The following is a 21817-nucleotide window of genomic DNA, read 5'->3' on the forward strand; positions in this document are numbered from 1 at the left end:
AATTTTTTTGGCCTTCAGATTGAGAGGCTTAAGTATGACAGCAGCCATGTCACGACTTGAGAAAGCAGCTGTGTTAGAGTCTTAGACAGGGATCCATCTGGCTAAGGAAGACACAGTACAAGCCTTAGGCAGAGACTTAAGAGTAGTGAAAACCAAAACACAGGCAGCGGATCTGCATTTTCCAAATAGTCAATCACGGAGGGTGATGAGGTCAGAGATTTACAAACTGGCTTTGAAAAGTGGTGACTTCATAGAGGAGTACGTGTACCACTACCTTACATCCACTGATCATCTCAAGTCCATCTACTCAGCAGGAAATGGGGCACCAGTGGCAGTTACATCTAAGCCTTCACATGTGCCGAGCAATCCTGTGAGTTTGCTTTGTTTACTGCTTCGAAGGAGCCTGTGGCCAACAGATGCTGATCTTTACTACAGGACACTCCCTTTGGTAGTGTCCATGGAATACCACTTTTTAAGTCAACAACTGAGACAGCAGTTAGAGAGCATGGCATTGTTACTGCTTGGTCATGCATTATAACAATTCAATTATGTTTATTTCACAGAACAGGGATAACTACATCCGTTCCTGCAAATTGCTCCCTGATGGCTGCACTCTCATTGTGGGAGGGGAAGCCAGTACTCTGTCCATTTGGGACCTGGCGGCTCCCACTCCGCGCATCAAGGCAGAGCTGACGTCCTCGGCCCCCGCCTGCTACGCCCTGGCCATCAGCCCCGACTCCAAGGTCTGTTTCTCATGCTGCAGCGACGGCAACATCGCCGTGTGGGACCTGCACAACCAGACGCTGGTGAGGTGAGCAGGGGTGGTTTCCTAAGTGGAGATTCCCTCCTTGAGTACCTGAGTCAGAAGACCCCCTATTATCCCTGCTTCCCTGCCTGTCCCCAGGCTTAGCCCACACATGCCAGGCTTGGATCTGGGTGTCTGGACCATGTTGCCACCCTCAGGGGGTTTACGGTCTTGCTGCTGTGCTTGGATGTCACCCAGACTTTATATTTTCCTCCTTAATGTTCCCATTCTTCAGCCACGTACACATGCCAGATTTGTTGAAAAAACATTCGTGGCTTTTGCCAAGGGACAGCATACCATGGATTAGGTAGAGGTACAAAAGGTCCTCAATACTGGATGTTTTTGGCTTTGCCTAGAACCTCGTATTTGCAAACAGGCGGCAATTGATAAGGGATGACAGAAAATCAACAAAAGGACATTAGAAGAGGAGAGTCCATGAATTTCACCCACAAAATGGTTTTAAAGCAGCTGTGTTGCTCAATAACTGAATAAATCCTGTCCAGGGGTCATTTTACCCAGGAACGAGCCCAGCTGCCTGGAATCTGCCACCTTCATGTCCCTCCTCAGCTCTGACCAGCTCCCTCCCTCTGGCTAAGTCGGTGCTCACATCAGCGATGTTAGAAAAAAAGTCTTCAGAAGAGGAAGCACTAATTAAACATCTAAGGCAGAACGGGCCTGTGTTTTGCCCTTTCGTGTCACAGTTCATCTTCATTCAGAAACACTGTTCATGGTGCATTTTTAGACTCGTAGGTTACTTAGCAGGGCTCCTCTCATACTTCCGGGCCCAGAGCTGGAGGAAAGGGATGGGCTGTGAAATTCATCATAGCAGCTCACTCTTTCTTCAGCCTTATTTGTAGAAATCCACTAAGTGTCACCGAACCAGACTCTGTCCCTGCATGTGGGTGACAGTGTGGCAGTTATTTTTCTTGTCACTCTCTGGGCAGTTCAGAATGAGCAAAGGGAACAAATGGAGCCAGAGCTGACACACCTTCAAACTTTGAGCCTCACAAGTGTTGGCTGTTTTTTCTTTTCTTTCTGCCTTTTTTTTTTTTTTAGCTTAATAAATAGCCCTCTCAAAATATTTATTCAAAGTGCTTTTCAAATCCTCATCTCTTCAACCCTGTCACTTCTGCACTGCTGTTATCCTGCTGTTATGGTGGAGGAGCTGTGATGGGGCCCAGGCACTCTGCCCTCTCGTGTGCTCTGAGCCCCTGCTCTGTGCCAGCCCCCAGGGAGGAAGTACCTGTTGGGTGTGATGGTCGTGCTTCTCACATGTCTCTCTCTCAGTTTGGACTGGCCGCACATAGCTCGTGGCCACTCTGTGTTACCGGGCAGTAGAGTCTGTTGAATATCTTTGTACCTGCTGTGACCCAGCATGTTCTGAACAGCCTTAGGGTCTGCCTTCTAGGAGCCTGAGGGTGGCGCTGAGATAGGTGGACGGAGGGATGGAGGAACAGCCACCAGGTACTTAGGTCAGCAGAGAAACACAGTTGTTCTCAAGGAGTCCAAGTCTTTCATGAATTCCAGAGGTAAAGAGAATTCAGAGGATGAAATGAAGAGGAGGTCTGTGGGTTTCACAAGCTGTTTGAAGACATAAAAGCAACACTTTGGAAAGATGGGGCAGGACTGCTGCAGGCCTGGGGGACCAGTGGGGAAGCCTTGGATGCAGGCTGGGGCATTTGAGGGAGAGAGTCAGGGTGCATGGGGGAGAGGACCAGGATGGAAGTTCTCAGTAGTTTTTAGGGAAGAGATTTTTGAAGTGATGGTTCACATCTTGTCTCAGAATTCAGGGCCACAGTGGTGTTCTAGTCTTCACCTCCAGGCCCTTTAAATTCCAAGCTCAGTGTTATTAAAGTTTGGAGCTCTGCAGGAATCATAAGGTAGCAGGAAGGAAGGCGATGGAAACTTCTCTCTGGGTGTTGAAATTCCAAGCAGTTCTCTCATGGATTCTGCCTGTTTCGCCGTCCTCACTGGGCCTAGGAACACCTCTCACCTGTCCCGATCACTCCCCTGCCTGCTCCCTCTTGACCTGCAAAACCAGGTCCATGACCCCCAGACCACCAGCCCTGTGGTGGCGTACATCAGCCTCCCCGAGGCAGGCCCCGCCTGGGGCCAGGCAGAGCACTGCACTCAGCAGATCCTGGTTGGTTGTTCTTGGTGGTGGTCCCTTGTGGGTTACTTTGTTTGTTCGTTTTTTAAGGTATAGTTGATTTACCATATGCTAGTTTCTGCTGTATAGCACAGTGACTCAGTTATAAACATATATGCATTCTTATTTTTATATTCTTTTCCATTATGGTTTATCCCAGGAGGTTGGATAGAGTTCCCTGTGCTTACAGTAGGACCTTGTTGTTTATCCATTCTATATGTAATAGTTTGCATCTACTAACCCCAAACTCCCAGTCCTTCCCTCTTCCACCCCCCACCCCACTTTTGGCAACCACAAGTCTGTTCTTTGGTGGTGGGTGGGTGGTTGTTTGTTTGTTTGTTTTGGGCCACATTGGGTCTTCGTTGCGGCGTGCAGGCCTCTCTCTAGTTGCGGTCGAGAGCTTCTCTTGGCTCTAGAGTGAGTAGGCTTGGTAGTTGCTGCGCACGGGCTTAGTTGCCCCACAGCACGTGGGAACTCAGTTCCCCAACCAGGCATCGAACCCCTGTCCCCTGCATTGGAAGGTGGATTCTTCCACCACTGGACCACCAGGGACGTCCCTGGTGGTGGTTTTTGACTGAGGCACAAGGTTCTCCTTTAAGAGAACGACAGCCTTGTGCTGGGATTCAAGGCAGGATCGTGCCCAGGGGTCAGTCAGCAGTCAGTTCTGTCTCTGCCCCGAGCCTCTGAGTCAGGAGGCCGGCATGCCCCTTTGTCTCTGGGAGTCCAGATTTCCTAACGTGGGGCTCTTTCCAATAGAAAAAGCGAGGTTGAGTAAATACATGAGCTCATGTTTTGTTGGCACGAAGGGCACGCTGTGTTATTCACTCATGGAAATGGAAGTGCTCCTGGGCCTCAAGCTGGCGATGTGGTGATTCAGGCCTGTGCGGTTAAAGGCCAAGCCTGCCTCTTTCTTTAAGGAATACACTTGGGATTTTGTGTGTTTGTCTTTTTTTCCTCTCTTTTCACACTTAAAAACTTTTCCAGACCTGGGAGGAATTTTACCTTCCAGACAGATTTGTAAGAATAGCTATAGGAGCATATTTAACTTTTCCTGTGTGGTGACCTAAAACGGCATTCCATTTCTTCAGCTTTTGGATCATGAAAAAAGGAAAAGAAAGTCTGCAGGTGCCGTTTCCTCTCCTCCTCTGGGGAAGGCTGGTTTGATCTTGCACATCAGCAGACGCCAAGGAGGTGACACACGCACGGCGAGTCCAAAACTAACAACACAATGGTGTTTACCTTGAGCTCTGGCAGGAAATCATTATTCAATCTGGTTTGTTTTATCAGGCAATTCCAGGGCCACACGGACGGGGCCAGCTGTATTGACATTTCTAACGATGGCACCAAGCTCTGGACGGGCGGCTTGGACAACACTGTCCGGTCCTGGGACCTGCGCGAGGGGCGGCAGCTGCAACAGCACGACTTCACCTCCCAGGTGTGGGCTTGTCCCTCCCCAGAACCCACGCGGTGCTCCGTGTGTGGTGTTCCGCTCCCCCATCTGCTGCTGCAGAGGAGTAGCTAGACAAACAGACCAGGCTTTAATTTGAGACACACACACACACACACACACACACACACACAGAAAATCACCCTGAAACACTTAGACTGGTTTTTAAAATGCTAAGGTTAAGACATGTTAGTTGTTTTATTTGTATGTGAGTTCGTTTCAGGAATTTGTGCCGTGTAGAACATACAGGGTCTGATCTGTTGTCCATGAATAACAGGGTCTGATCTGTTGTTCATCTTCTCACCATCTGACGTGGGGGTGAGAGATGATTTGATTCACATGTAAATAGACCTTGAAAAAATATGCAGGGATATCACAAAGAGTAGAGAAAAATCATAACAGCTCTACAAGTTAATTCACTTCGCTTACATCAGGGAGCTTAAAAAATACAGCAGTATCTCAGCGGATGCCTGTTTTATTACTCATTCCTTAGAAATTGGACTCATGGCTGTCTAGATTTATGGAGTTTTGAAATGATATAAAAATGGCAACTTTGATTGTGGATTGTGGAGATTATTTAGATAGCAAGTGTCTAAAATCTAGGCCTGTTTGGGGAAAGACAGTGCATGCCATTTTAAGTGCTTTCTGATGGTGGGATTGTTCTTTTTATCAAGACTTATTTACTTACTTTTTTTCTTTATAATAAAAATAACTCTGCTCAGGAAAAACAGGACAGAAATGGAAAACAACTGTACATGCAACTAAATTTCATGTGTCTGTTGAAATTTTGTTGAGTTTCTTATAGTCTTCCCTGTTCCCTTCCAGCCCTGTTCCCATTACGGGTAGGATCCTATTTTTGGTCTGCCTTTTTTTTTTTTAAACTTCTTATGGAAAATTTCAAATATATTCAATATATGAGAACAGAGAATGTTCAAGCATATATGAAAGTACAGAGAATTATATGATAAACCCCATATGTCCATCACCCAGCTTCAACAGTTACCAACGCATGACCAGCCTTGTCTCATCTGTCATCCCTGCCCCCAAACACTGGATTATTTTAAAGTAAATCCCAGACGTTATAGCATTTCATCCATAAGTATTTCAGTTAGCATCTGTAGAAGACAAGGAACCCTTTCAAACAACACACACAAATACCATTATTATTAAGAATGATTTCTTGATTTTATCACCCATGCTATGTGTTGCAGTTCTTTTTATTTTTTTCCATTTGTTTTTAAAAGTCTTTAACACTTGACTTATCTGGGTTGGGATGCTTGTTCTGTAGACTTTGCCTAAGTTTATTACATCCTCCTGTTCTTGCTAGTTTTCCCCCTTTTCTTGTTGTCTGTTCCCTTCCTAAGTCTATTGAGCAGAATACTCAGTGGGGCTCTTCTGCTTCTTGTAGATATTCTCCCTCGGTTATTGCCCAGCTGGGGAGTGGCTGGCCGTAGGCATGGAGAGCAGCAACGTGGAGGTCCTGCACGTGAACAAACCCGACAAGTACCAGCTGCATCTCCACGAGAGCTGCGTGCTGTCCCTAAAATTTGCTTATTGTGGTGAGTTCAGCTGAAAGAAAACCGGGGATGTGGATGGCCTAAATGGAAAATACTTCTAAAAAAACATAGTGGAGATCATATCTGGAAAAAATGTTGTTCTCTGAGCAGCTGGATGCAATAATTCTATTGTCTTAAAATGTCCCTCAGAGCATAGTGATGTCTATTTCGGTCTGTTTCCCTAATTTGAGAAAAGTCAGCAGGCGATAAAATTGCCTAATACAAGGTTTTGACACATGTTTGTTTTTAGTGGGGAGAGTCAGGGGTGTGGGTGGGGGCCAGTTCGTTACCACTCGGAGAGGGGAAGGTGGGAGTTTATAGAAGAATGGGGAAGGAGTAGAGGAGGTCGCTGTGGACTGGCCAGAATGAGGAACCGACGCTCAGAGAAGGCAGCATTTAGCTGCACCCAGACTGTTACATTCTGCAGTGAGGATAATGAGGGAAGAAGTTCATGGTGGGGGTCAGATATTTGTTCACGAGACGGATGGATGGATGGAGGAATAGCTTTTACATATTGACCACTTTCTACGGGCCATATAGTCTCTCTGCCATTTTACTTAGATTTGTCATTTAATCCTTCCTAGTCCCATTTTATCATAAGGAAACTAACCGAAAACAACTGCATTGATTGACTCTTTGAGAACCCACTGCATGCTGGGTGTGAAGCTACCTGTCATGTAGCCGGTGGCTAATAGGACTGACATGGTCCCTGCCACTGCTTTGATTAAACCCAAGATCACAGATGGTTCACAGTGGAGCCCAGATTTAAAACCTGCTCTCTCTACTCGTATCATAGCTCAAACCCTTGGACATGGTAGTTCATCGTTAAAAATGCTCTGAGTTTAAGTCCAAGTAGCTCATATATAGCAGGAATTTTAATCTTGTTAAACCACAACCACATGTTCCTTTGCTAATTCTAGGTAAATGGTTTGTGAGTACTGGAAAAGACAACCTCCTCAATGCTTGGCGGACCCCCTATGGAGCTAGTATATTCCAGGTAAGTCAGTGCTCCTTACTTAAAAGGCAGACAGTTGCACCGCGGCATTGCCGATGATGCCAGAAGTGAAGGTGCCTTGGAGGGAGCAGGGCTCCGAGCAGCTCTGTTCCACATTAAACACACGTCCATTGTTTTCTCTTCCAGTCCAAAGAGTCCTCGTCCGTGCTCAGCTGTGACATCTCTGTGGATGACAAGTACATAGTCACTGGCTCAGGGGACAAGAAGGCTACAGTCTATGAGGTCATCTACTGAAAACATTATGTGGTTTAACGTTTATAGTTGAATTGGGCCAAAATGTTTTGAATTTGTAGAAATAGAAAAGTTGTAACTTTAAAAACAAAAACCTGTTTCTAAATCTTGACACAAAACTACTTTCCGTCTACAAAGAGGAGGCGACGAGCACATCAACAGAAGGTCACTTATCTACCTAGACCAAATGGAGCACCGAGGCAGAGTGGACAGAGGGGTGAGGGTTGCGGGCAGAGTCCATCCTTTTCTTTCTGTGAGATCTGCCGAGATTACCTTTCTGTTCCTTGCGGTCCCTCTCCTGTCTGTCCTTGGTAGAGCAGTGGTGTCTCCAATGAACTTGTTTCCTGGTTTTGCATCTTGTGAAATGTTTTTTTGTATTTTTGTTGAAGGTTAAACATTTGTATAAATTGTAAATATATTTGGTTTATTACAGTAAAGGCTTTAGTACCAATAAATGGTTTTCCTTCTCCTTCTTCATTGTTTTTATCAACGCTTTGGGATCATTGGTGTGGGTTCTGTAAGCAAAGTTCACACATTTGTAGAGGAAGTTTTAAAATGCACTTCTTATTTTATAAATATATTTGGTCACAGACTCCCACTGCACTAGAACCGAATTAACACTTCTGAGTTAACCAGGAAGTCAAGACTAGGAATAGTGAGTAATTGAAGGTTTATTAATGACGATTATTTGAGAAGCAAAAATAACTTTGCCAAGATTCAGTCTTTTGTTTCAATAATCTTGTGATTCGAGGTCACAAATTAAAGCTTTGCTTTTTCTTAGTGATTCATTGGGAGACAGAATATTCTTTTCTCTAGGGAAGCCTAGCATTTTCAAATCAATAGTCTCTCCCTTTACAAACTGCACATTTCAAGAAATGGAGGTGACTTGGGTTTAGTGTTAAGACTGATGATATCCACAAAGCTGTGGAGTTCATTAACCTGTAAAAGAAAGGTGGGATGCCCGCTGGTTTTATCTCATTAATACGTACTTGATCTATTGTATTAATTGACTTAAGCCAACCACACCCAGCACTTGTCTCCATCCTTCTCATTAAGGCTTTCCCTGCAGCTACAGCCCTCACTCCCTGTCATTAGTCTGGTCTTTATCTTTGTGGACAAGCTTTTACTAATTTGCTTAGATGAAGCCTGTAACCCTGGGCTTTTAATAAGTTGCCGTGCGTGGTTCCTCCTGAAAAGGCTGCATGACTCATTCTTTATATACCTATATTTACTGCTGTATTTTCAAGAATAATGGTTAATAATTTTAAGCCAGGTTGTCTGGCTGTTTAAAAATAGCACCTAAGGAATTTTTTAATGTTCTTGTTTTCTTATGATCCAGCAAGTTGTTGGCAGTTTGTCTTAATATTTTTCGTTTGTTATCCAGACCTTCTTGTTTTTATATGCTTAACAACATTATTTTGTTTGCTTTTTGCCAAAATAGTGTTTATGTACATAGTTTGTTAAATATTTTCTCTTTTCATTAAGCGGATGGCAAAGGCCTAATTACTAAAGCTGATTTCTCTCTCATCCCTTCCTCCTATAATGAAGTAAGTTTCTATACTACAGATTGATGGCTTGTCAATGAACTGTTTACCTTTTCTGTTCTCTCTCCTTTCCTGCCTCAGCATCCCTATTTTCTGTAGAGTAGAAGTTAGAGGTTAAGTAGAGTAGAGGTTAAGTTGCTATAACAGCACCCAACAACACGGTGGCTTTGAGACCACAAAGGGTTTGTGTCTCACCCACCTATGACCCAGAGACCCAGGGCAGTGGTGCAGTTATGCACGTCCACAGTTACTCCCGTGGCCTCCATTCCTAGTCAGCAGAGGGGAAAGAGTGGGAGCCCAAGGGAAAGGGTGTGCTCCCAAGCAGGTGACTAGGAATTTGTCCATCACTTCCATTACCGGTCCCTTGGTGGGGACTTAGTCACGTGGGAGACTGGGAGATGTGGTCTCCTGCTGTGCAGCGGGTGCCCATGGAGAAGGGGGAATGTATCTGAAGGGATTCTGGATTAAAGAAACAGACCTGTTTTCTGTCGGTGCATCTTCTCCCGTCATGCTTTATGGTTTTCCAAGCTCCTGATATTCTTTCTGTCATGGGATTTTCTGAGGGTCTAGATCTTATCAAGTCATTGTTTATCTTGAATCTGATGAAACCAGTTCCATTTGCTTTTGGGTGAAACTCTAGTCTGGTCCTGGAAGAGCTGTTCTATAGAACTAGTCCCTCTGCTCGGGGTTTGGAATCTTGGAGAATTACCGAGACAGTTGTTTCCCCGCTTATAAAACGGGAAGGATAAAAGTCATGCCCACCTCCTAGGGTCTTGAAGGTCAGACTCAGGTATGTGAAGCACAGCTGGGAGCACGGACTATCTCACAGACGGAGGACACGAGTGGGAGATTTCTTCCTCCACCGTGAAGTTAGGAGGCCCCACTTCTCTCCCTTGGGAGATTGGAATGATGTGATTGTTGACACCTGGGTAAGCCAAATGTTTATGTACTTCTAGCCTTGAGTATGGATTACAGATTAGGGTTCAACTAATTCAGATCCACCTAGAGAGCCGTGCAAGGCAGGTTCACATATAAAAATATCAGGAGATGATGATTATCTGTATTTAAGTAACCAAGGCTCAGGGAAGCTGCATCCTTACAGCCCCATGGGAGAGAGAACCAAATTCAGGATTTGTTCTTTTGAGTCTCATAGAGTGCCCTGTGATTTTTTCCAGCTCTCCAGATTTCCTCTTCATTTCATTTGAAATATTTACAACTTGCACATTTCCCTGGTGTATATAGGTATTTAGATAGGTTTGTGTTTACTAATTTTGGACTTAATTTATGCAAATGATTGTTTTCCTCATTCTTTTTAATAGGTTTTATTTTATATATATTTAATCTTTTTTTTTTAATCCCTCACAGTCTTAACCTTGAATGTAGGTTTCTGCCATGTAGCTCTTCCATGGGATTGAAGTTTGTTGGGTAAAAATTGAAGGCCTAGTGAGACTGGTTTTGTTTTTGTTTTTTTAAATACACTTATTTATTTATTTATTTATTGGCTGCGTTGGGTTTTCATTGCTGTGCATGGGCTTTCCCTAGTTGCACTAAGTGGGGGCTACTCTTTGTTGTGGTGTGCAGGCTTGTCATTGCAATGGCTTCTCTTGTTGAGGAGCATGGGCTCTAGGCACATGGGCTTCAGTAGTTGTAGCACATGGGCTCAGTAGTTGTGGCTCATGGGCTCTAGAGCGCAGGCTCAGTAGGTGTGGTGCCCATGCTTAGTTGCTCCATGTCACGTGGGATCCTCCTGGCCTAGGGATCAAACCAGTGTCTCCTGCATTGGCAGGTGGATTCTTAACCACTGTGCGACCAGGGAAGTCCCGAGATTGGTTTTGTAATGCCTTTTTTCATACCTAGATGTTTCTAGTACTTACTTCATAATAAGAACAAAATATTTCATCAGTATGATAATTAACATTTTTTAAGAATTTTATTTGGCAGATGATAGGAAAGTGTTTGACAAAAATTATAATAACCCTCATGGTGGCTGAGAGATGGGATTTTCAGTGGGTTAATTCTTTGAAGATTCATGACTGGTAAGTAGCAGCTAGCTCCAAAGCATTCATACAGGGATTTTTTTTTTTTTTTTAATTTTTTTTTCAAAAGAACTTTTTTTTTTTGGCTGCATTGGGTCTTTGTTGCTGTGCACGGGCTTTCTCTAGTTGCAGTGAGTGGGGGCTACTCTTAATTGCAGTGCGCAGGCTTCTCATTGCAGTGGCTTCTCTTGTTGCAGAGCACAGGCTCTAGGCGCAGGGGCTCAGTAGTTGTGGCACACGGGCTTAGTTGCTCTGTGGCATGTGGGATCTTCCTGAATCAGGGCTCAAACTCGTGTCCCCTGCATTGGCAGATGGATTCTTAACCACTGCCAGGGAAGTCCCATACAGGGATTTTTAAAAACTGCACTTTTGCTAATGGCACAACAAGGTGGTGACTTTCCCAAAAGTTTTCCAACAAATCAGAGAGAGGGATCAAATTCTTAATTTCAATATGCTGTTTAATTCCATCAAGAGATTGCTTCCTCTGCCATCAGCTTGAGCGTGAGGGAGGACATTTCAAACCCTCCATTCTCCTGTAGATGGTGGATTATTTATTTCTCAAGGATATCTTCTCTTTACTCTTACCTCGGCAGTGAAATCATCAGATCACCACAGTTTCAGGCTTCCCTGAGCAAGATGAAGCTTGCATAAGGTGCATTTTCTGCCCCAGCGAACTTAATCTCCAGACAGCCAAAACTTCTCTGGCTACATATTTTGTCCTAGCACTTATGCAGTTAAATGGTTTGGTGTTCACTGGGTTTCTATTTTTAGAGAATTTGTTCTCAAATTTTAGTCTGTATCAGAATCACCAGGAGAACTAGTCAAAACTCTTTCTGGGTCCCAGACTCCGAGTGTTTGATTCAGTATGTCAGGGTGGGACCTGAGAATTTGCATTTCTCAGACGAGTTCCTAGTTGTTCCTGAGGCTGCTGATCTGGAGACTACACTTTGAGAACTGCTAATCTAGACCAATAATCTTTACAGTAGAGCTATCAATGTTTATCTTTAGAGTTATCAACTATTAGCGTATATTCATATTCTCTTAAGACTGGATTAATCATATACTTTTGGCTTTGGGCTGAGGATTAAAAGTAAAATGACAATAAAACTCAAGGCGTACTGTTTTAAAGTTGCTGTTTTTACGTTAGTCTCTGTTCCCAGAACTAACTTTTGCAGCTAAATATAGTAGGGGACATCCTAGGTGGTGCAGTGGTTAAGAATCTGCCTGCCAATGCAGGAAACATTGGTTCAATCCCTGCCCCAGGAAGATCCCACATGCCGCAGAGCACCTAAGCCCGTGTGCCACAGCTATTGAGCCTGTGCTCTAGAGCCTGTGAGCCACAGCTATTGAGCCCATGTACCGTAACTACTGAAGCCCATGCCCCTAGAGCCCATGCTCCACAACAAGAGAAGCCACTGCAATGGGGAGCCTGTGCACCACAATGAAGAGTAGCCCCTGCTTGCTGCAACTAGAGAAAGCCCATGTACAGCAATGAAGACACAATGCAGCCAATAAATAAATAAATAAATAAATAAATTTATTTATTTATTTAATAAATAAATAATATTATAATAGGTTTGGTTTGTCGAAACCAAAATTGAGCTCTTCAAAAAGTTTTTTTAACTTAGCCGTTACTCAATGTGAATTAGGTTTGGAAAACCTACCATAATGACCTCATGTAGTGGAAGCTTCGAGAATGTACACAATGTTGAATTGGAGTGGTGATGTATAATTAAAAGTTAGAAATTGTTCTTCAAAAGCTGGACTACTTACTGTAAAACAATAAGCTGCTGACTTTATAGAATGTCTTTATTCTTCAAATTATTATATTAGATTCAGTCAATCAGCCAATATTTATTGAGTGGGTGACCTCAGCATGGGGCAAGGTGGTCCCTGGGCAGACTAAGATGAAATTATTCCAGCGGGGGCGCTGGGGCAGAATCTGCTGGCGGTAATGGAGGGGGATGGGGGTGAGACACTGCCCTAAGGAGACCAACAGTAAGAGATGGGCAGGCAGCTCTCAGCAGTCTTGGATGTGAATTACTCACTTGACATTAGCTGGCTGCGGCTGATGTTGGGTGCCACTCCAGCAAGTGTTTGAAAGAACTGTTGTGTGCCAGGTACTTGGCCAAGGGCTTCCAGATGTTTTCTCATAATAATTTTTTTATTCATAAAAATATCACATACCTCTGATTTTCAATTTGGAAAATATGGCAAAGTATAAAGAAGAAAATAAAAACCTATAATTGTACCACCTAGAAATAATATATTATCATTTTTATGCCAATTATGTCAGCCATAATACAGATGATTAATAACAGAGGGCGATTTGTTGAGTGTTTACTATATGCCAAGGACAGTTGAACACTTTGTGTTATCTCACTGAATTTTCACAAAAGCCCAGTGAGGTAGTTCGTGGGTTCCTACTCACTTAACCGATGAAGAAACTGAGATTCACTACCAGCTTGAGATCACACACCTGATTGTTGGTGGAGTGAGATTTAACCCAGGTGCATTGTCTTAATTCTGCTGTTCTACCTACTTGTCCATGTGGTTTTGGACAAAAGTGCTTCTCACTTTTTCTTTTTTTGTTTTCAGCTTGAGGTATAATTGACAAATAAAATAGTAAGATATTTAAAGTGTCCAACATGATGATTTGATATACATATACATTGTGAAAGGATTCCCCACATCCAGTTTTTTGTTTTTTGTGGGTTTTTTTGGTGAGAATACAAGTTCTACTTTCCTGGCAAATTTCAGTTATACGATACATTATTCTTATCATCCTCTACCTTATTCGTCTTATAAGATGTAATTTTGTACCTTTTACCAACCTCTCCCTATTTCTCTTACCCCTTCAACCCCTGTCAACCATCCTTCTACTCTGTTTCTATGAGTTTGACTTTTTTTTTTTAGATTCCACATATAAATGCAGTATTTGTCTTTCTCTGTCTGGCTTATTTCACTTAGCTTAATGCCCTCTAGGTTATTCTACGTTGTCACAAATGGCAGGGTTTCCTTGTTAAAGGCTGAATAATAATTCCATTTTTTATATATATATATATATCTATATATATATATATATACACACATGCACATATACATACATACATCACATTTCCTTTTTCCGTTCATCTGTTGATGAACATGAGGTATGATGTTGTTTTTGTACCTTGCCTATTGTGAATTGAAAATGGGGGCACACATATGTCTTCAAGATGATGCCATTTCCTTTGGATGTCTATAAAGAAGTGGGATTGCTAGATCATACGGCAGTTTTTTTTTTTGTATAAATTTGTTTATTTATTTATTTATTTATTTTTATTGGCTGTGTTGGGTTTTGTTTTTTTTTTCCAAACCCACCTCTCTCCCACCTACACCTCCTTTTTTTTTGATAATGCAAATTAATCTTGTTTATTGAAGTATAATTGATTTACAATATTATATTAGTTGCAGATGTACAATGTAGTGATTCGATTCTTTATACATTACAAAATGATTACCACAGTAAGTCTAGTGTCCATCTGTCACTATACAAAGTTATCACAATATTATTGATAATATCCCTTATCATGCACATTCAGTCTCTGTGATTTATTTATTTTACAACTTCATTGCTGCACATGGGCTTTCTCTAGTTGTGGCTAGTAGGGGCCACTCTTCATTGTAGTGCACAGGCTCCTCACTGAGGTGGCGTCGCTTGTTGCAGAGTATGGGCTCTAGGCGCATGGGCTTCAGTAGTTGCAGCACGTGGGCTCAATAGTTGTGGCTCACAGGCTCTAGAGCACAGGCTCAATAGTTGTGGCACATGGGCTTAGGCGCTCCGCGGCATGTGGGATCTTCTTGGAGCAGGGATCGAACCCGTGTTTCCTGCATTGGCAGGCAGATTCTTAACCACTGTACCACCTAGGAAGTCCCATACGGCAGTTTTATTTTTAACTTCTTGAGAAACCTCTGCAGTGTTTTCCTTAGTGGCTGAACCAATTTACATTCCCACTAAGAGTTCCCTTTTCTCCACGTTCTTGCCAGTGTTTGTCAGCTCTTGTCTTTTTGGTTATAGATATCTTGATAGATGTGAGGTGATATCTCCTTGTGGTTTTGATTTGCATTTTCTGATGATCAGTGATGTTGAAAACCTTTTCATGTATTTCTTGGCCATTTGTACGTCTTCTTTGGGAAAATGGCTATTCAGGTCCTTTGCTCATTTAAAAAAAATTAGATTATTTGAGGGGTTTTTTTGCTATTCAGTTGACTTTATTATTAAAATTTATTCACAAACAACTTATGACACTGGGTTTACTCTAACTCACCCTTTCTCATTTGTTAGGCATATAGGCTATTTCAAACACAGATAAAATTTTTTTTTTTTTAGTAAATTTTTTTTAAAACTATTATTTTTATTTATTTATTTATTGGCTGTGTAGGGTCTTCATGGTTGCACGCAGGCTTTTTCTAGTTGCTGCAAGCAGGGCCACTCCTCGTTGTGGTACACGGGCTTCTCACTTCCATGGCCTCTCTTGCTGCAGAACACGAAAGGCTCCAGGTGTGCAGACTTCAGCAGTTGTAGCTGGTGGGCTCCAGAGTGCAGGCTCAGCAGCTGTGGCGCACGGGCTTAGTTGCTCCACGGCATGTGGGATCCTCTCGGACCAGGGATTCAACCCATGTCCCCTGCATTGGCAGGCGGATTCTTAACCACTTCGCCATCAGGGAAGTCCCGAGATATAATTCTTAGAAAGAAACTGTTCCTATATCATATATTCTCGACTTATTCCTGTTTCTTTCCTTAAAGTTAATCCCAAGAAATGGAATTACTGCATCAAAAGATGGAGTGATGTTTCAGATCATTGATATTATTCACTGCCAAATTGCCTTCCAGAAATATTGGGCCCATTTATACCACCCCCAGCAAAGCATGGCAATGCTAGCTTGTTTCAGGCTGACCACCTTGTACTTACTCTAAAGAATATTTGCTAATGATAGGCCATAAATGATATCTCATTTTCCCATTTAGTTTTGTTCTTAGATTCATTCTTTGAAAGGATCCTAAAGAGCTCAACTCTTTGATCATCCTATCCCCATACTTAAGATATCTGTCCTGTTAACAGTTCCTAGAAAACTTTTCATAGACTCTTGAGAGTTTCTTTTAGCCATTTAAAGTGGATATCCAATTTCTTCAAGATAGATTTGTTGTATAAACTTGTGGGTTTTAATTTCAATATTAAGAATCAATAGTTTTTAATAATTGTTAGGTATTTTCCATTGTTACTCTTTGCCGGCCGTGAGATAATTTAGAAACCACAATGATGGTAAACCTTAGTAATGAGGTAAAAACAGGGAACTATAACCTACTTCTATACCATTTGTGTTGTTTAAAATAAAAAGTTCTTCTGTAGTTGCATGAGTAATATCCTACTTGTAATGAGGATGCAAACTGGGCAGTGTTAGGAGAATGCTGCATTTGGAATCAACTCGCATCAGGTAAGGATCCCAGGAGTGATTCATATGTACACATATACATACATTCATATGTACATGGCTTTGGGCAAGTTCCTCAGGCCCTCAGCATCTTTCTTCAACTGTCAAATTGTAATAAAAACACCTACCTCACAGGGTTGTTGAAGGGATTAAATGAGATGCCTTTTTTTTTGAGAATTCAACAGTTGAACAATTTTAAGAAATTTGAGATTTTTAAAACAAATTTTAAGAATTTTTTATCAATTTTTGAGACTTTAACAATGTTGAGAATTGGTGTTGGTCACGCTTTTCTTTGAGAAGCTGCCTGCCACTTGAGTCTCAGTTTGGCTGACCACTGCATGTACCTGCTTGTTGTTATTTGTGAATGCCTTGGGCAATGAGGAGGTGGTCTCAGAGTGAGCCAAAGCTCACACATCAGTAAGTGGCACTGTCAGCGGCTCCAGTTAGTCTGTTTAAGCACAACCGTGGGTCTTATAAAGTCAGGCCTCTGTGTCCAGGGCCCTCTGAATTGGCATCTTTCCCTAGGAATAACCAAACTCAGGTATCAACTTTTGCAAAGGCAGTTTCTAAAGAAATTGGAATTACTTTGCAGCACTTATAGGGGTGCTACAGGCTTGTTTCGGTCCTGACACCATCTGCGGGCAACCGGTGTAGGTCTACTCTGCATAGCATCTCTCAGCTCTGAAAAAGATGCTGACAGTGTCAGTGAATGGATTTTAACTTAATAGGTTAGGTTGGGTGGGTACCGTTCATCTCCTGCAACACTGATCGTTCAGACAGTTCTCTCTAGGAAGAAAATGTACGTTTCAATATCCCTTAAAGTTTGGGTGACTTATATCTCTTGCAATTTTAAAGGCTATCCTATACGTTTCACCCGAAAGGAGTGTGCTATAAGGCTTGCACCATTTCTACCTGTTCTGTTAATTGTTGGTGTCAGCATTTTTTGGATGCATGTGGCCGTTGCCCTTGCTGTACGATACTGTTTATTTTCCTCACTCTGTGTCTAGTTAGAGAAGTAACCGGTGTAACAACCCAGCTTTATTGTATGCTCTGAAACAGATGCAGTAAGCAACAGGCAACATGCAAAGCCACTTACAGAAGTGAGGCGGGGGGGTCCAAAAATCAAATTACTGTCTTATTTTACATATGTAGATATCTATATAGATCTGTATCATTAAGGAAAGAGCTGTAAAACTTAAGAAAACTGCAAACCTCTCCATCCTAATATTTCTGTTTTTGATGTGTTTCCCTTAAGTCTCTTTCTGCGTGCATTCACATGTAGGCACAGCACTCATTTCCTTCCGTAGTATTCTGCTCTTCACATTAAACTATCACAAGTTCTTTTCCCCCCATTATATCTATGTGGTCTTCAGGTTTTTTTTGTTGGTTCCATCAAACGATACACCACCATTTATTAGGCTACTTCTGCAATGTTGCATGTTTTTTTGTTTTTTGTTTTGTTTTGTTTTGTTTTTTTACCACATTTTAACTCTAATAACCACTACTGCATTAAGTAGCTCCATATATACAACTTTTTTTCTTCTTTTGAACTATTTCCTTGGTATAACCTCAAGTATGGGATTATTAGATCATAGGGTGTGAATTTATTATAAGCCTATTTTTCATGTCTGTAGTTGGCTTTTTTGTTTGCATAAAAGTAAAATGTGTTCCCTCCACCCAACACAAGCATCTCAAATCAAGTTTTATTTTTGTCAAGCATTTCAGTTATAATATTTCATGAGAATGTTTTATATGGCAAAATGAAAGAAAGGAACACAGTTTCCCTTTCTATAATACAAACCATCAGCACTCAAGTGAGGTCTACGTGCCAAAACCTATGCCCTTCTGGTTTTCTTTCTGATATTGTATGAAGTGACCCATATCTCACTTCTGCGTAAGAGACGGTTGATGAGAAAGACAAAGCTCTTGTTCTCTGGGTGAGTGATTCATTGGTTGATTGCCTAGAGTTTTCCACTTGGGAGCAAATTCCTTCTGTGGTTTCCAGAGCTTGAAGAGACATTAGTTTGCTTTTCAATTTACATGGCCATTCTACTGAATCCACTGCACAGCACTCTGCAATTGTAATAGCCCCGATACATAACTTCACATTTGGAATGTAAAGTGCAACCATTCTTAATAGCGTAGTTTAATGGCCACTCTTTTCTTTCCCCTATGGTTTCTTGTATGTTATTTTTTTTAAGCAGACAGCCATTTTAATGCCACCACATTCTCCATTTAACATACTCTCTGCAGTGAAAATCCTTTTAAAAACAACTATAGTCCCTTGGAAAGCAAATCACTCAGTATAAGAAAACATTGATCTATGGGAATAAAATGACCCAATGAGCCCTAGTCTGGAATTTTCCTTTTTCTTTTCTTCCCCTCTAAGAAAAGTGAGCATGATGTATAAGAAAATGCATGCGTAAGCGATCTGAGCCGTGGGGAGAGGAGCTGTTGAGACCTGTGGGATGGCAGTTTTTAAGGTCCCTGCCAGACCATCACCTGTATATTTGTTTTACTTGACTAACTAGATTTTGAATTAAAGAAACCCTTGGTTTTTTTGTTTTTTTTTAAGCCTTGGGAAGTTTCAGGTCACTTCTAATTCCTTTTCTTCTTTTGCTCCTGCGGCTGATCCCAGGAACTAAAGCCTTCCTGACTCTCCCCTTCATTGCTATCTTCTGAGATCAGTAAAGTAAGAGTTCCTGCTCTCAGCTTTTGGGGTGAGGGTGAGGGGGGCGGCATCTCTGATTCCGTTACCAGGGAAACCAGTATCAGATGGGTGCAAAGAAGGTAAAAGTTTCAAACATCTTATTTGAAATAATGAAATAACGCAAGCCGTAACTCCCCCTTCCCCCCTGCCTATCTAATGTCAATTTCCATGGAAACAGGAACAGAAAAGCCAGCAACTGACAGTAAGACTCACGTGTCTCTCTAGGTGTCAGGCATCCTTTTGATATTCTCAAATGCCAGTTTGTACAATCCCATGACATATCGTTGGGCTGGAAAGACTTTTATTTGAAGAGTGAATAAAATAGAATTCACCCAGCCAAGATGTCTGTTCTTCTAACCTTTTATCAAACAAATAATAATTCACGAATATGGTCCAGGTGATTACTATTGCTTTCCATCTTCACCACTTTGTCAATGTGCAAACCTTGTCTACCATGTTTGTCTTTCTAATTTCTGGACTGATGCTTAGCAGCATTATGACTATCTTCGAGTGGCTGTAATTTATTTTATCAGATATTTTGACACTCGGGATATGTGGGCTTTTCATACCTTCAGTACATGGAGTGTAAATCTTAGTGTTGTTTTTAATCTCTGCCTAAACATTTGGTCATATTGTCTACTAATTCATATCCATTTTAGAGGTTTTCCCTTCTAGAAGATGTGGACTCTCAGGATGAAGTAGTTGGGAACCTTAATATGCATATCTAAATAACTGAAAAGTTCTGAGTTGTCCCTAGCATCTGTGGAGCTGAATCCCTCACAGGTAAGGGAAATACTGTTTAAAAATGCTTCATCACGGCCACAGTTCAGCTGAACATTTCAACAGGGGATGGTTATTTTTTAGTAATGTGGAAAAATTAGTAGCAGAAGGGACTCTTTAAAAGGAACAGAGTGCTTCAAAGTGATTTCAGCCCTCACTGTTGCCGTGTAGAGATGCTAGATCACTCACAGTAGGAATTTTTGCCTTTCTAATTGGCTTTTGTTAAAATAAAAATACACTTCAGTATCCCATCTACTCTGGGATCCTCTACTAACATTAGACTTACATTATTTAGATTAAATTGATTAGATATTCACTGTTTAAGTTTTAAATCTCAATAGATTATTTGCACTTAGTAAATATCAGTTGCTACCTCTTAATGGCAGTACGAAATATATAAACTTAAATTCTTTAGCACAAAACTGCCTGGCTGATAAAACACATCTGCATAGCAATATCCCTCTACAACAAGCTCCGCCGGAGACCACGCTGCCCTTGTCAGCCACGTTCCTCTCAGCATCCACAGCTGAGGGAAGCCTTCCTTCCCGTTAGCCACAACTCAACACATTTTCTGAGGGCGAGGTGTTGAAGAGTTGGTTGGTTGGTTGGTTGGTTGGTTGAATGACTCACAAGAGAAAAGTGCTGAAATGGATTTTGGTGCTGGCCTTTCTCCCCCTCCTGGGGGCAGAGAAACATGAATATAAATCACCAGTTAGCTAATATTTTCACAAGCTGAAAAACATTAAACTTAGCATTTTCTCTGCTCCTCCTTTTCTTCTTTCCTCAAACTGACTGTGCAGTGGGCGAGGCTGACATCCCACCTGGCTTGTCTAAAGCCCTTGATGCACATATGATTTCTTTGAGGCAAGCTCAGAGATACAGAAATGTGTACAAATAAGCCTTTGATTTGATTTAAACAGAAATTTCATTGTGTGTAGTGTGCGGTTCCTTATGTCGGCAATTGACAGCTGTTCAGAAGCAGGTTATTAAATATCTTGCCTTGCGTAAGTGCAAGAACTTTTGGAATAGCTTCTTGGCACAGTCACAAAAATATCAGTGACTATCCTGTTAGAATGGGAAATTTTTCTCCTGGCGTTTCCATAGGCTGTTTCACAAGATTCTCTTGTCATCACTGTCTATATTCTGAATGACTCTGGTTTACAGCTACTTCAGTTTTAGGAATCACAGTTCTATAATTTGCCAGTGATTGAAATCCTCCAAGTCATTCAGATCCACATTTCAATAATTCTAGCATGTGAGAAAAATCATAGAAGAAATGAATGCCAATCAACTAAAACTAGGGTTGATAAAAACATTAGAGCAAACCCTAAAGTCAGTACTGAATTATACTTTATTTTTTGAACTTTAAATTAAAAAAAAAAAACCACAGAGACAGGTAGTCATGTGTAAGCGACACTGCCTGGTGCACTTTTTATTAAATCCTAATGTTATTTTAATCACCAGTAGAATCCCAGAGCACATGTGTATCTGCATCACACTCCATGGCGAGAGAGGCAAAGGAAACCAGCTTTTTTTTTTTTCCCAGATTGAATAGAAAATCTTTTCTCCAACCAGGATTCAGTGGAAGCATTTGCTACCTAAAAGCACTAGATTTGACTTTTTAAAATGCACCATTTGTAATGTTAGAGGTGAATATAAAGGTATGGACAGGTCCCAAACACCAAATTTGCTCAGCCTGACAAAACAGATAATAATGTGCCTTTAAAATATGTGAAAAGAGAATAGTTCACTTGTGTAAAAAGCCATTACTTCATTCAACAAACACATACCTACCTATGTGCAGGTAGCTCTGGTAGGTGCTACTTGAGGGACATAATCACACTATGGTTAACATTTATTGAGTACTTACTGTATGTCAGGTACTTTACTAAGTACTCTACTTGCCATATTTTATTTAAAAATAATAATAAGACATGGTTTCTGTCCTGAAGAAACTGCACCCAGGGCCAGGATTAGGGTGAGATGAGGACTGAGGCTCAAAGTTAAAGATGATGCCAAAAATCTCATTGATCAAGAGAAATCATGTTGTACTGCAATATTTAAAATAC

General features: G+C 41.6%; 1 protein-coding gene across 2 annotated transcripts in view; it reads left to right on the top strand.

Annotated features, from left to right (window-relative positions):
• Positions 1 to 7662, top strand: part of TLE1 (TLE family member 1, transcriptional corepressor) — an 84158-nt gene extending 76496 nt beyond the window's left edge. For both annotated transcript variants that reach the window (XM_057720211.1, XM_057720212.1), the window contains exons 16-20: positions 564 to 811; positions 4242 to 4389; positions 5810 to 5960; positions 6878 to 6954; positions 7099 to 7662. In XM_057720211.1, coding sequence (XP_057576194.1) covers positions 564 to 811; positions 4242 to 4389; positions 5810 to 5960; positions 6878 to 6954; positions 7099 to 7206 — 732 coding nt within the window. In that variant the 3' untranslated portion in view covers positions 7207 to 7662. The remainder of the gene's footprint in view (positions 1 to 563; positions 812 to 4241; positions 4390 to 5809; positions 5961 to 6877; positions 6955 to 7098) is intronic.
• Positions 7663 to 21817: the final 14155 nt, after the last annotated feature.

The sequence above is a fragment of the Hippopotamus amphibius genome, chromosome 2, assembly GCF_030028045.1.
Source record: "Hippopotamus amphibius kiboko isolate mHipAmp2 chromosome 2, mHipAmp2.hap2, whole genome shotgun sequence".
NCBI lineage: Eukaryota > Metazoa > Chordata > Mammalia > Artiodactyla > Hippopotamidae > Hippopotamus > Hippopotamus amphibius.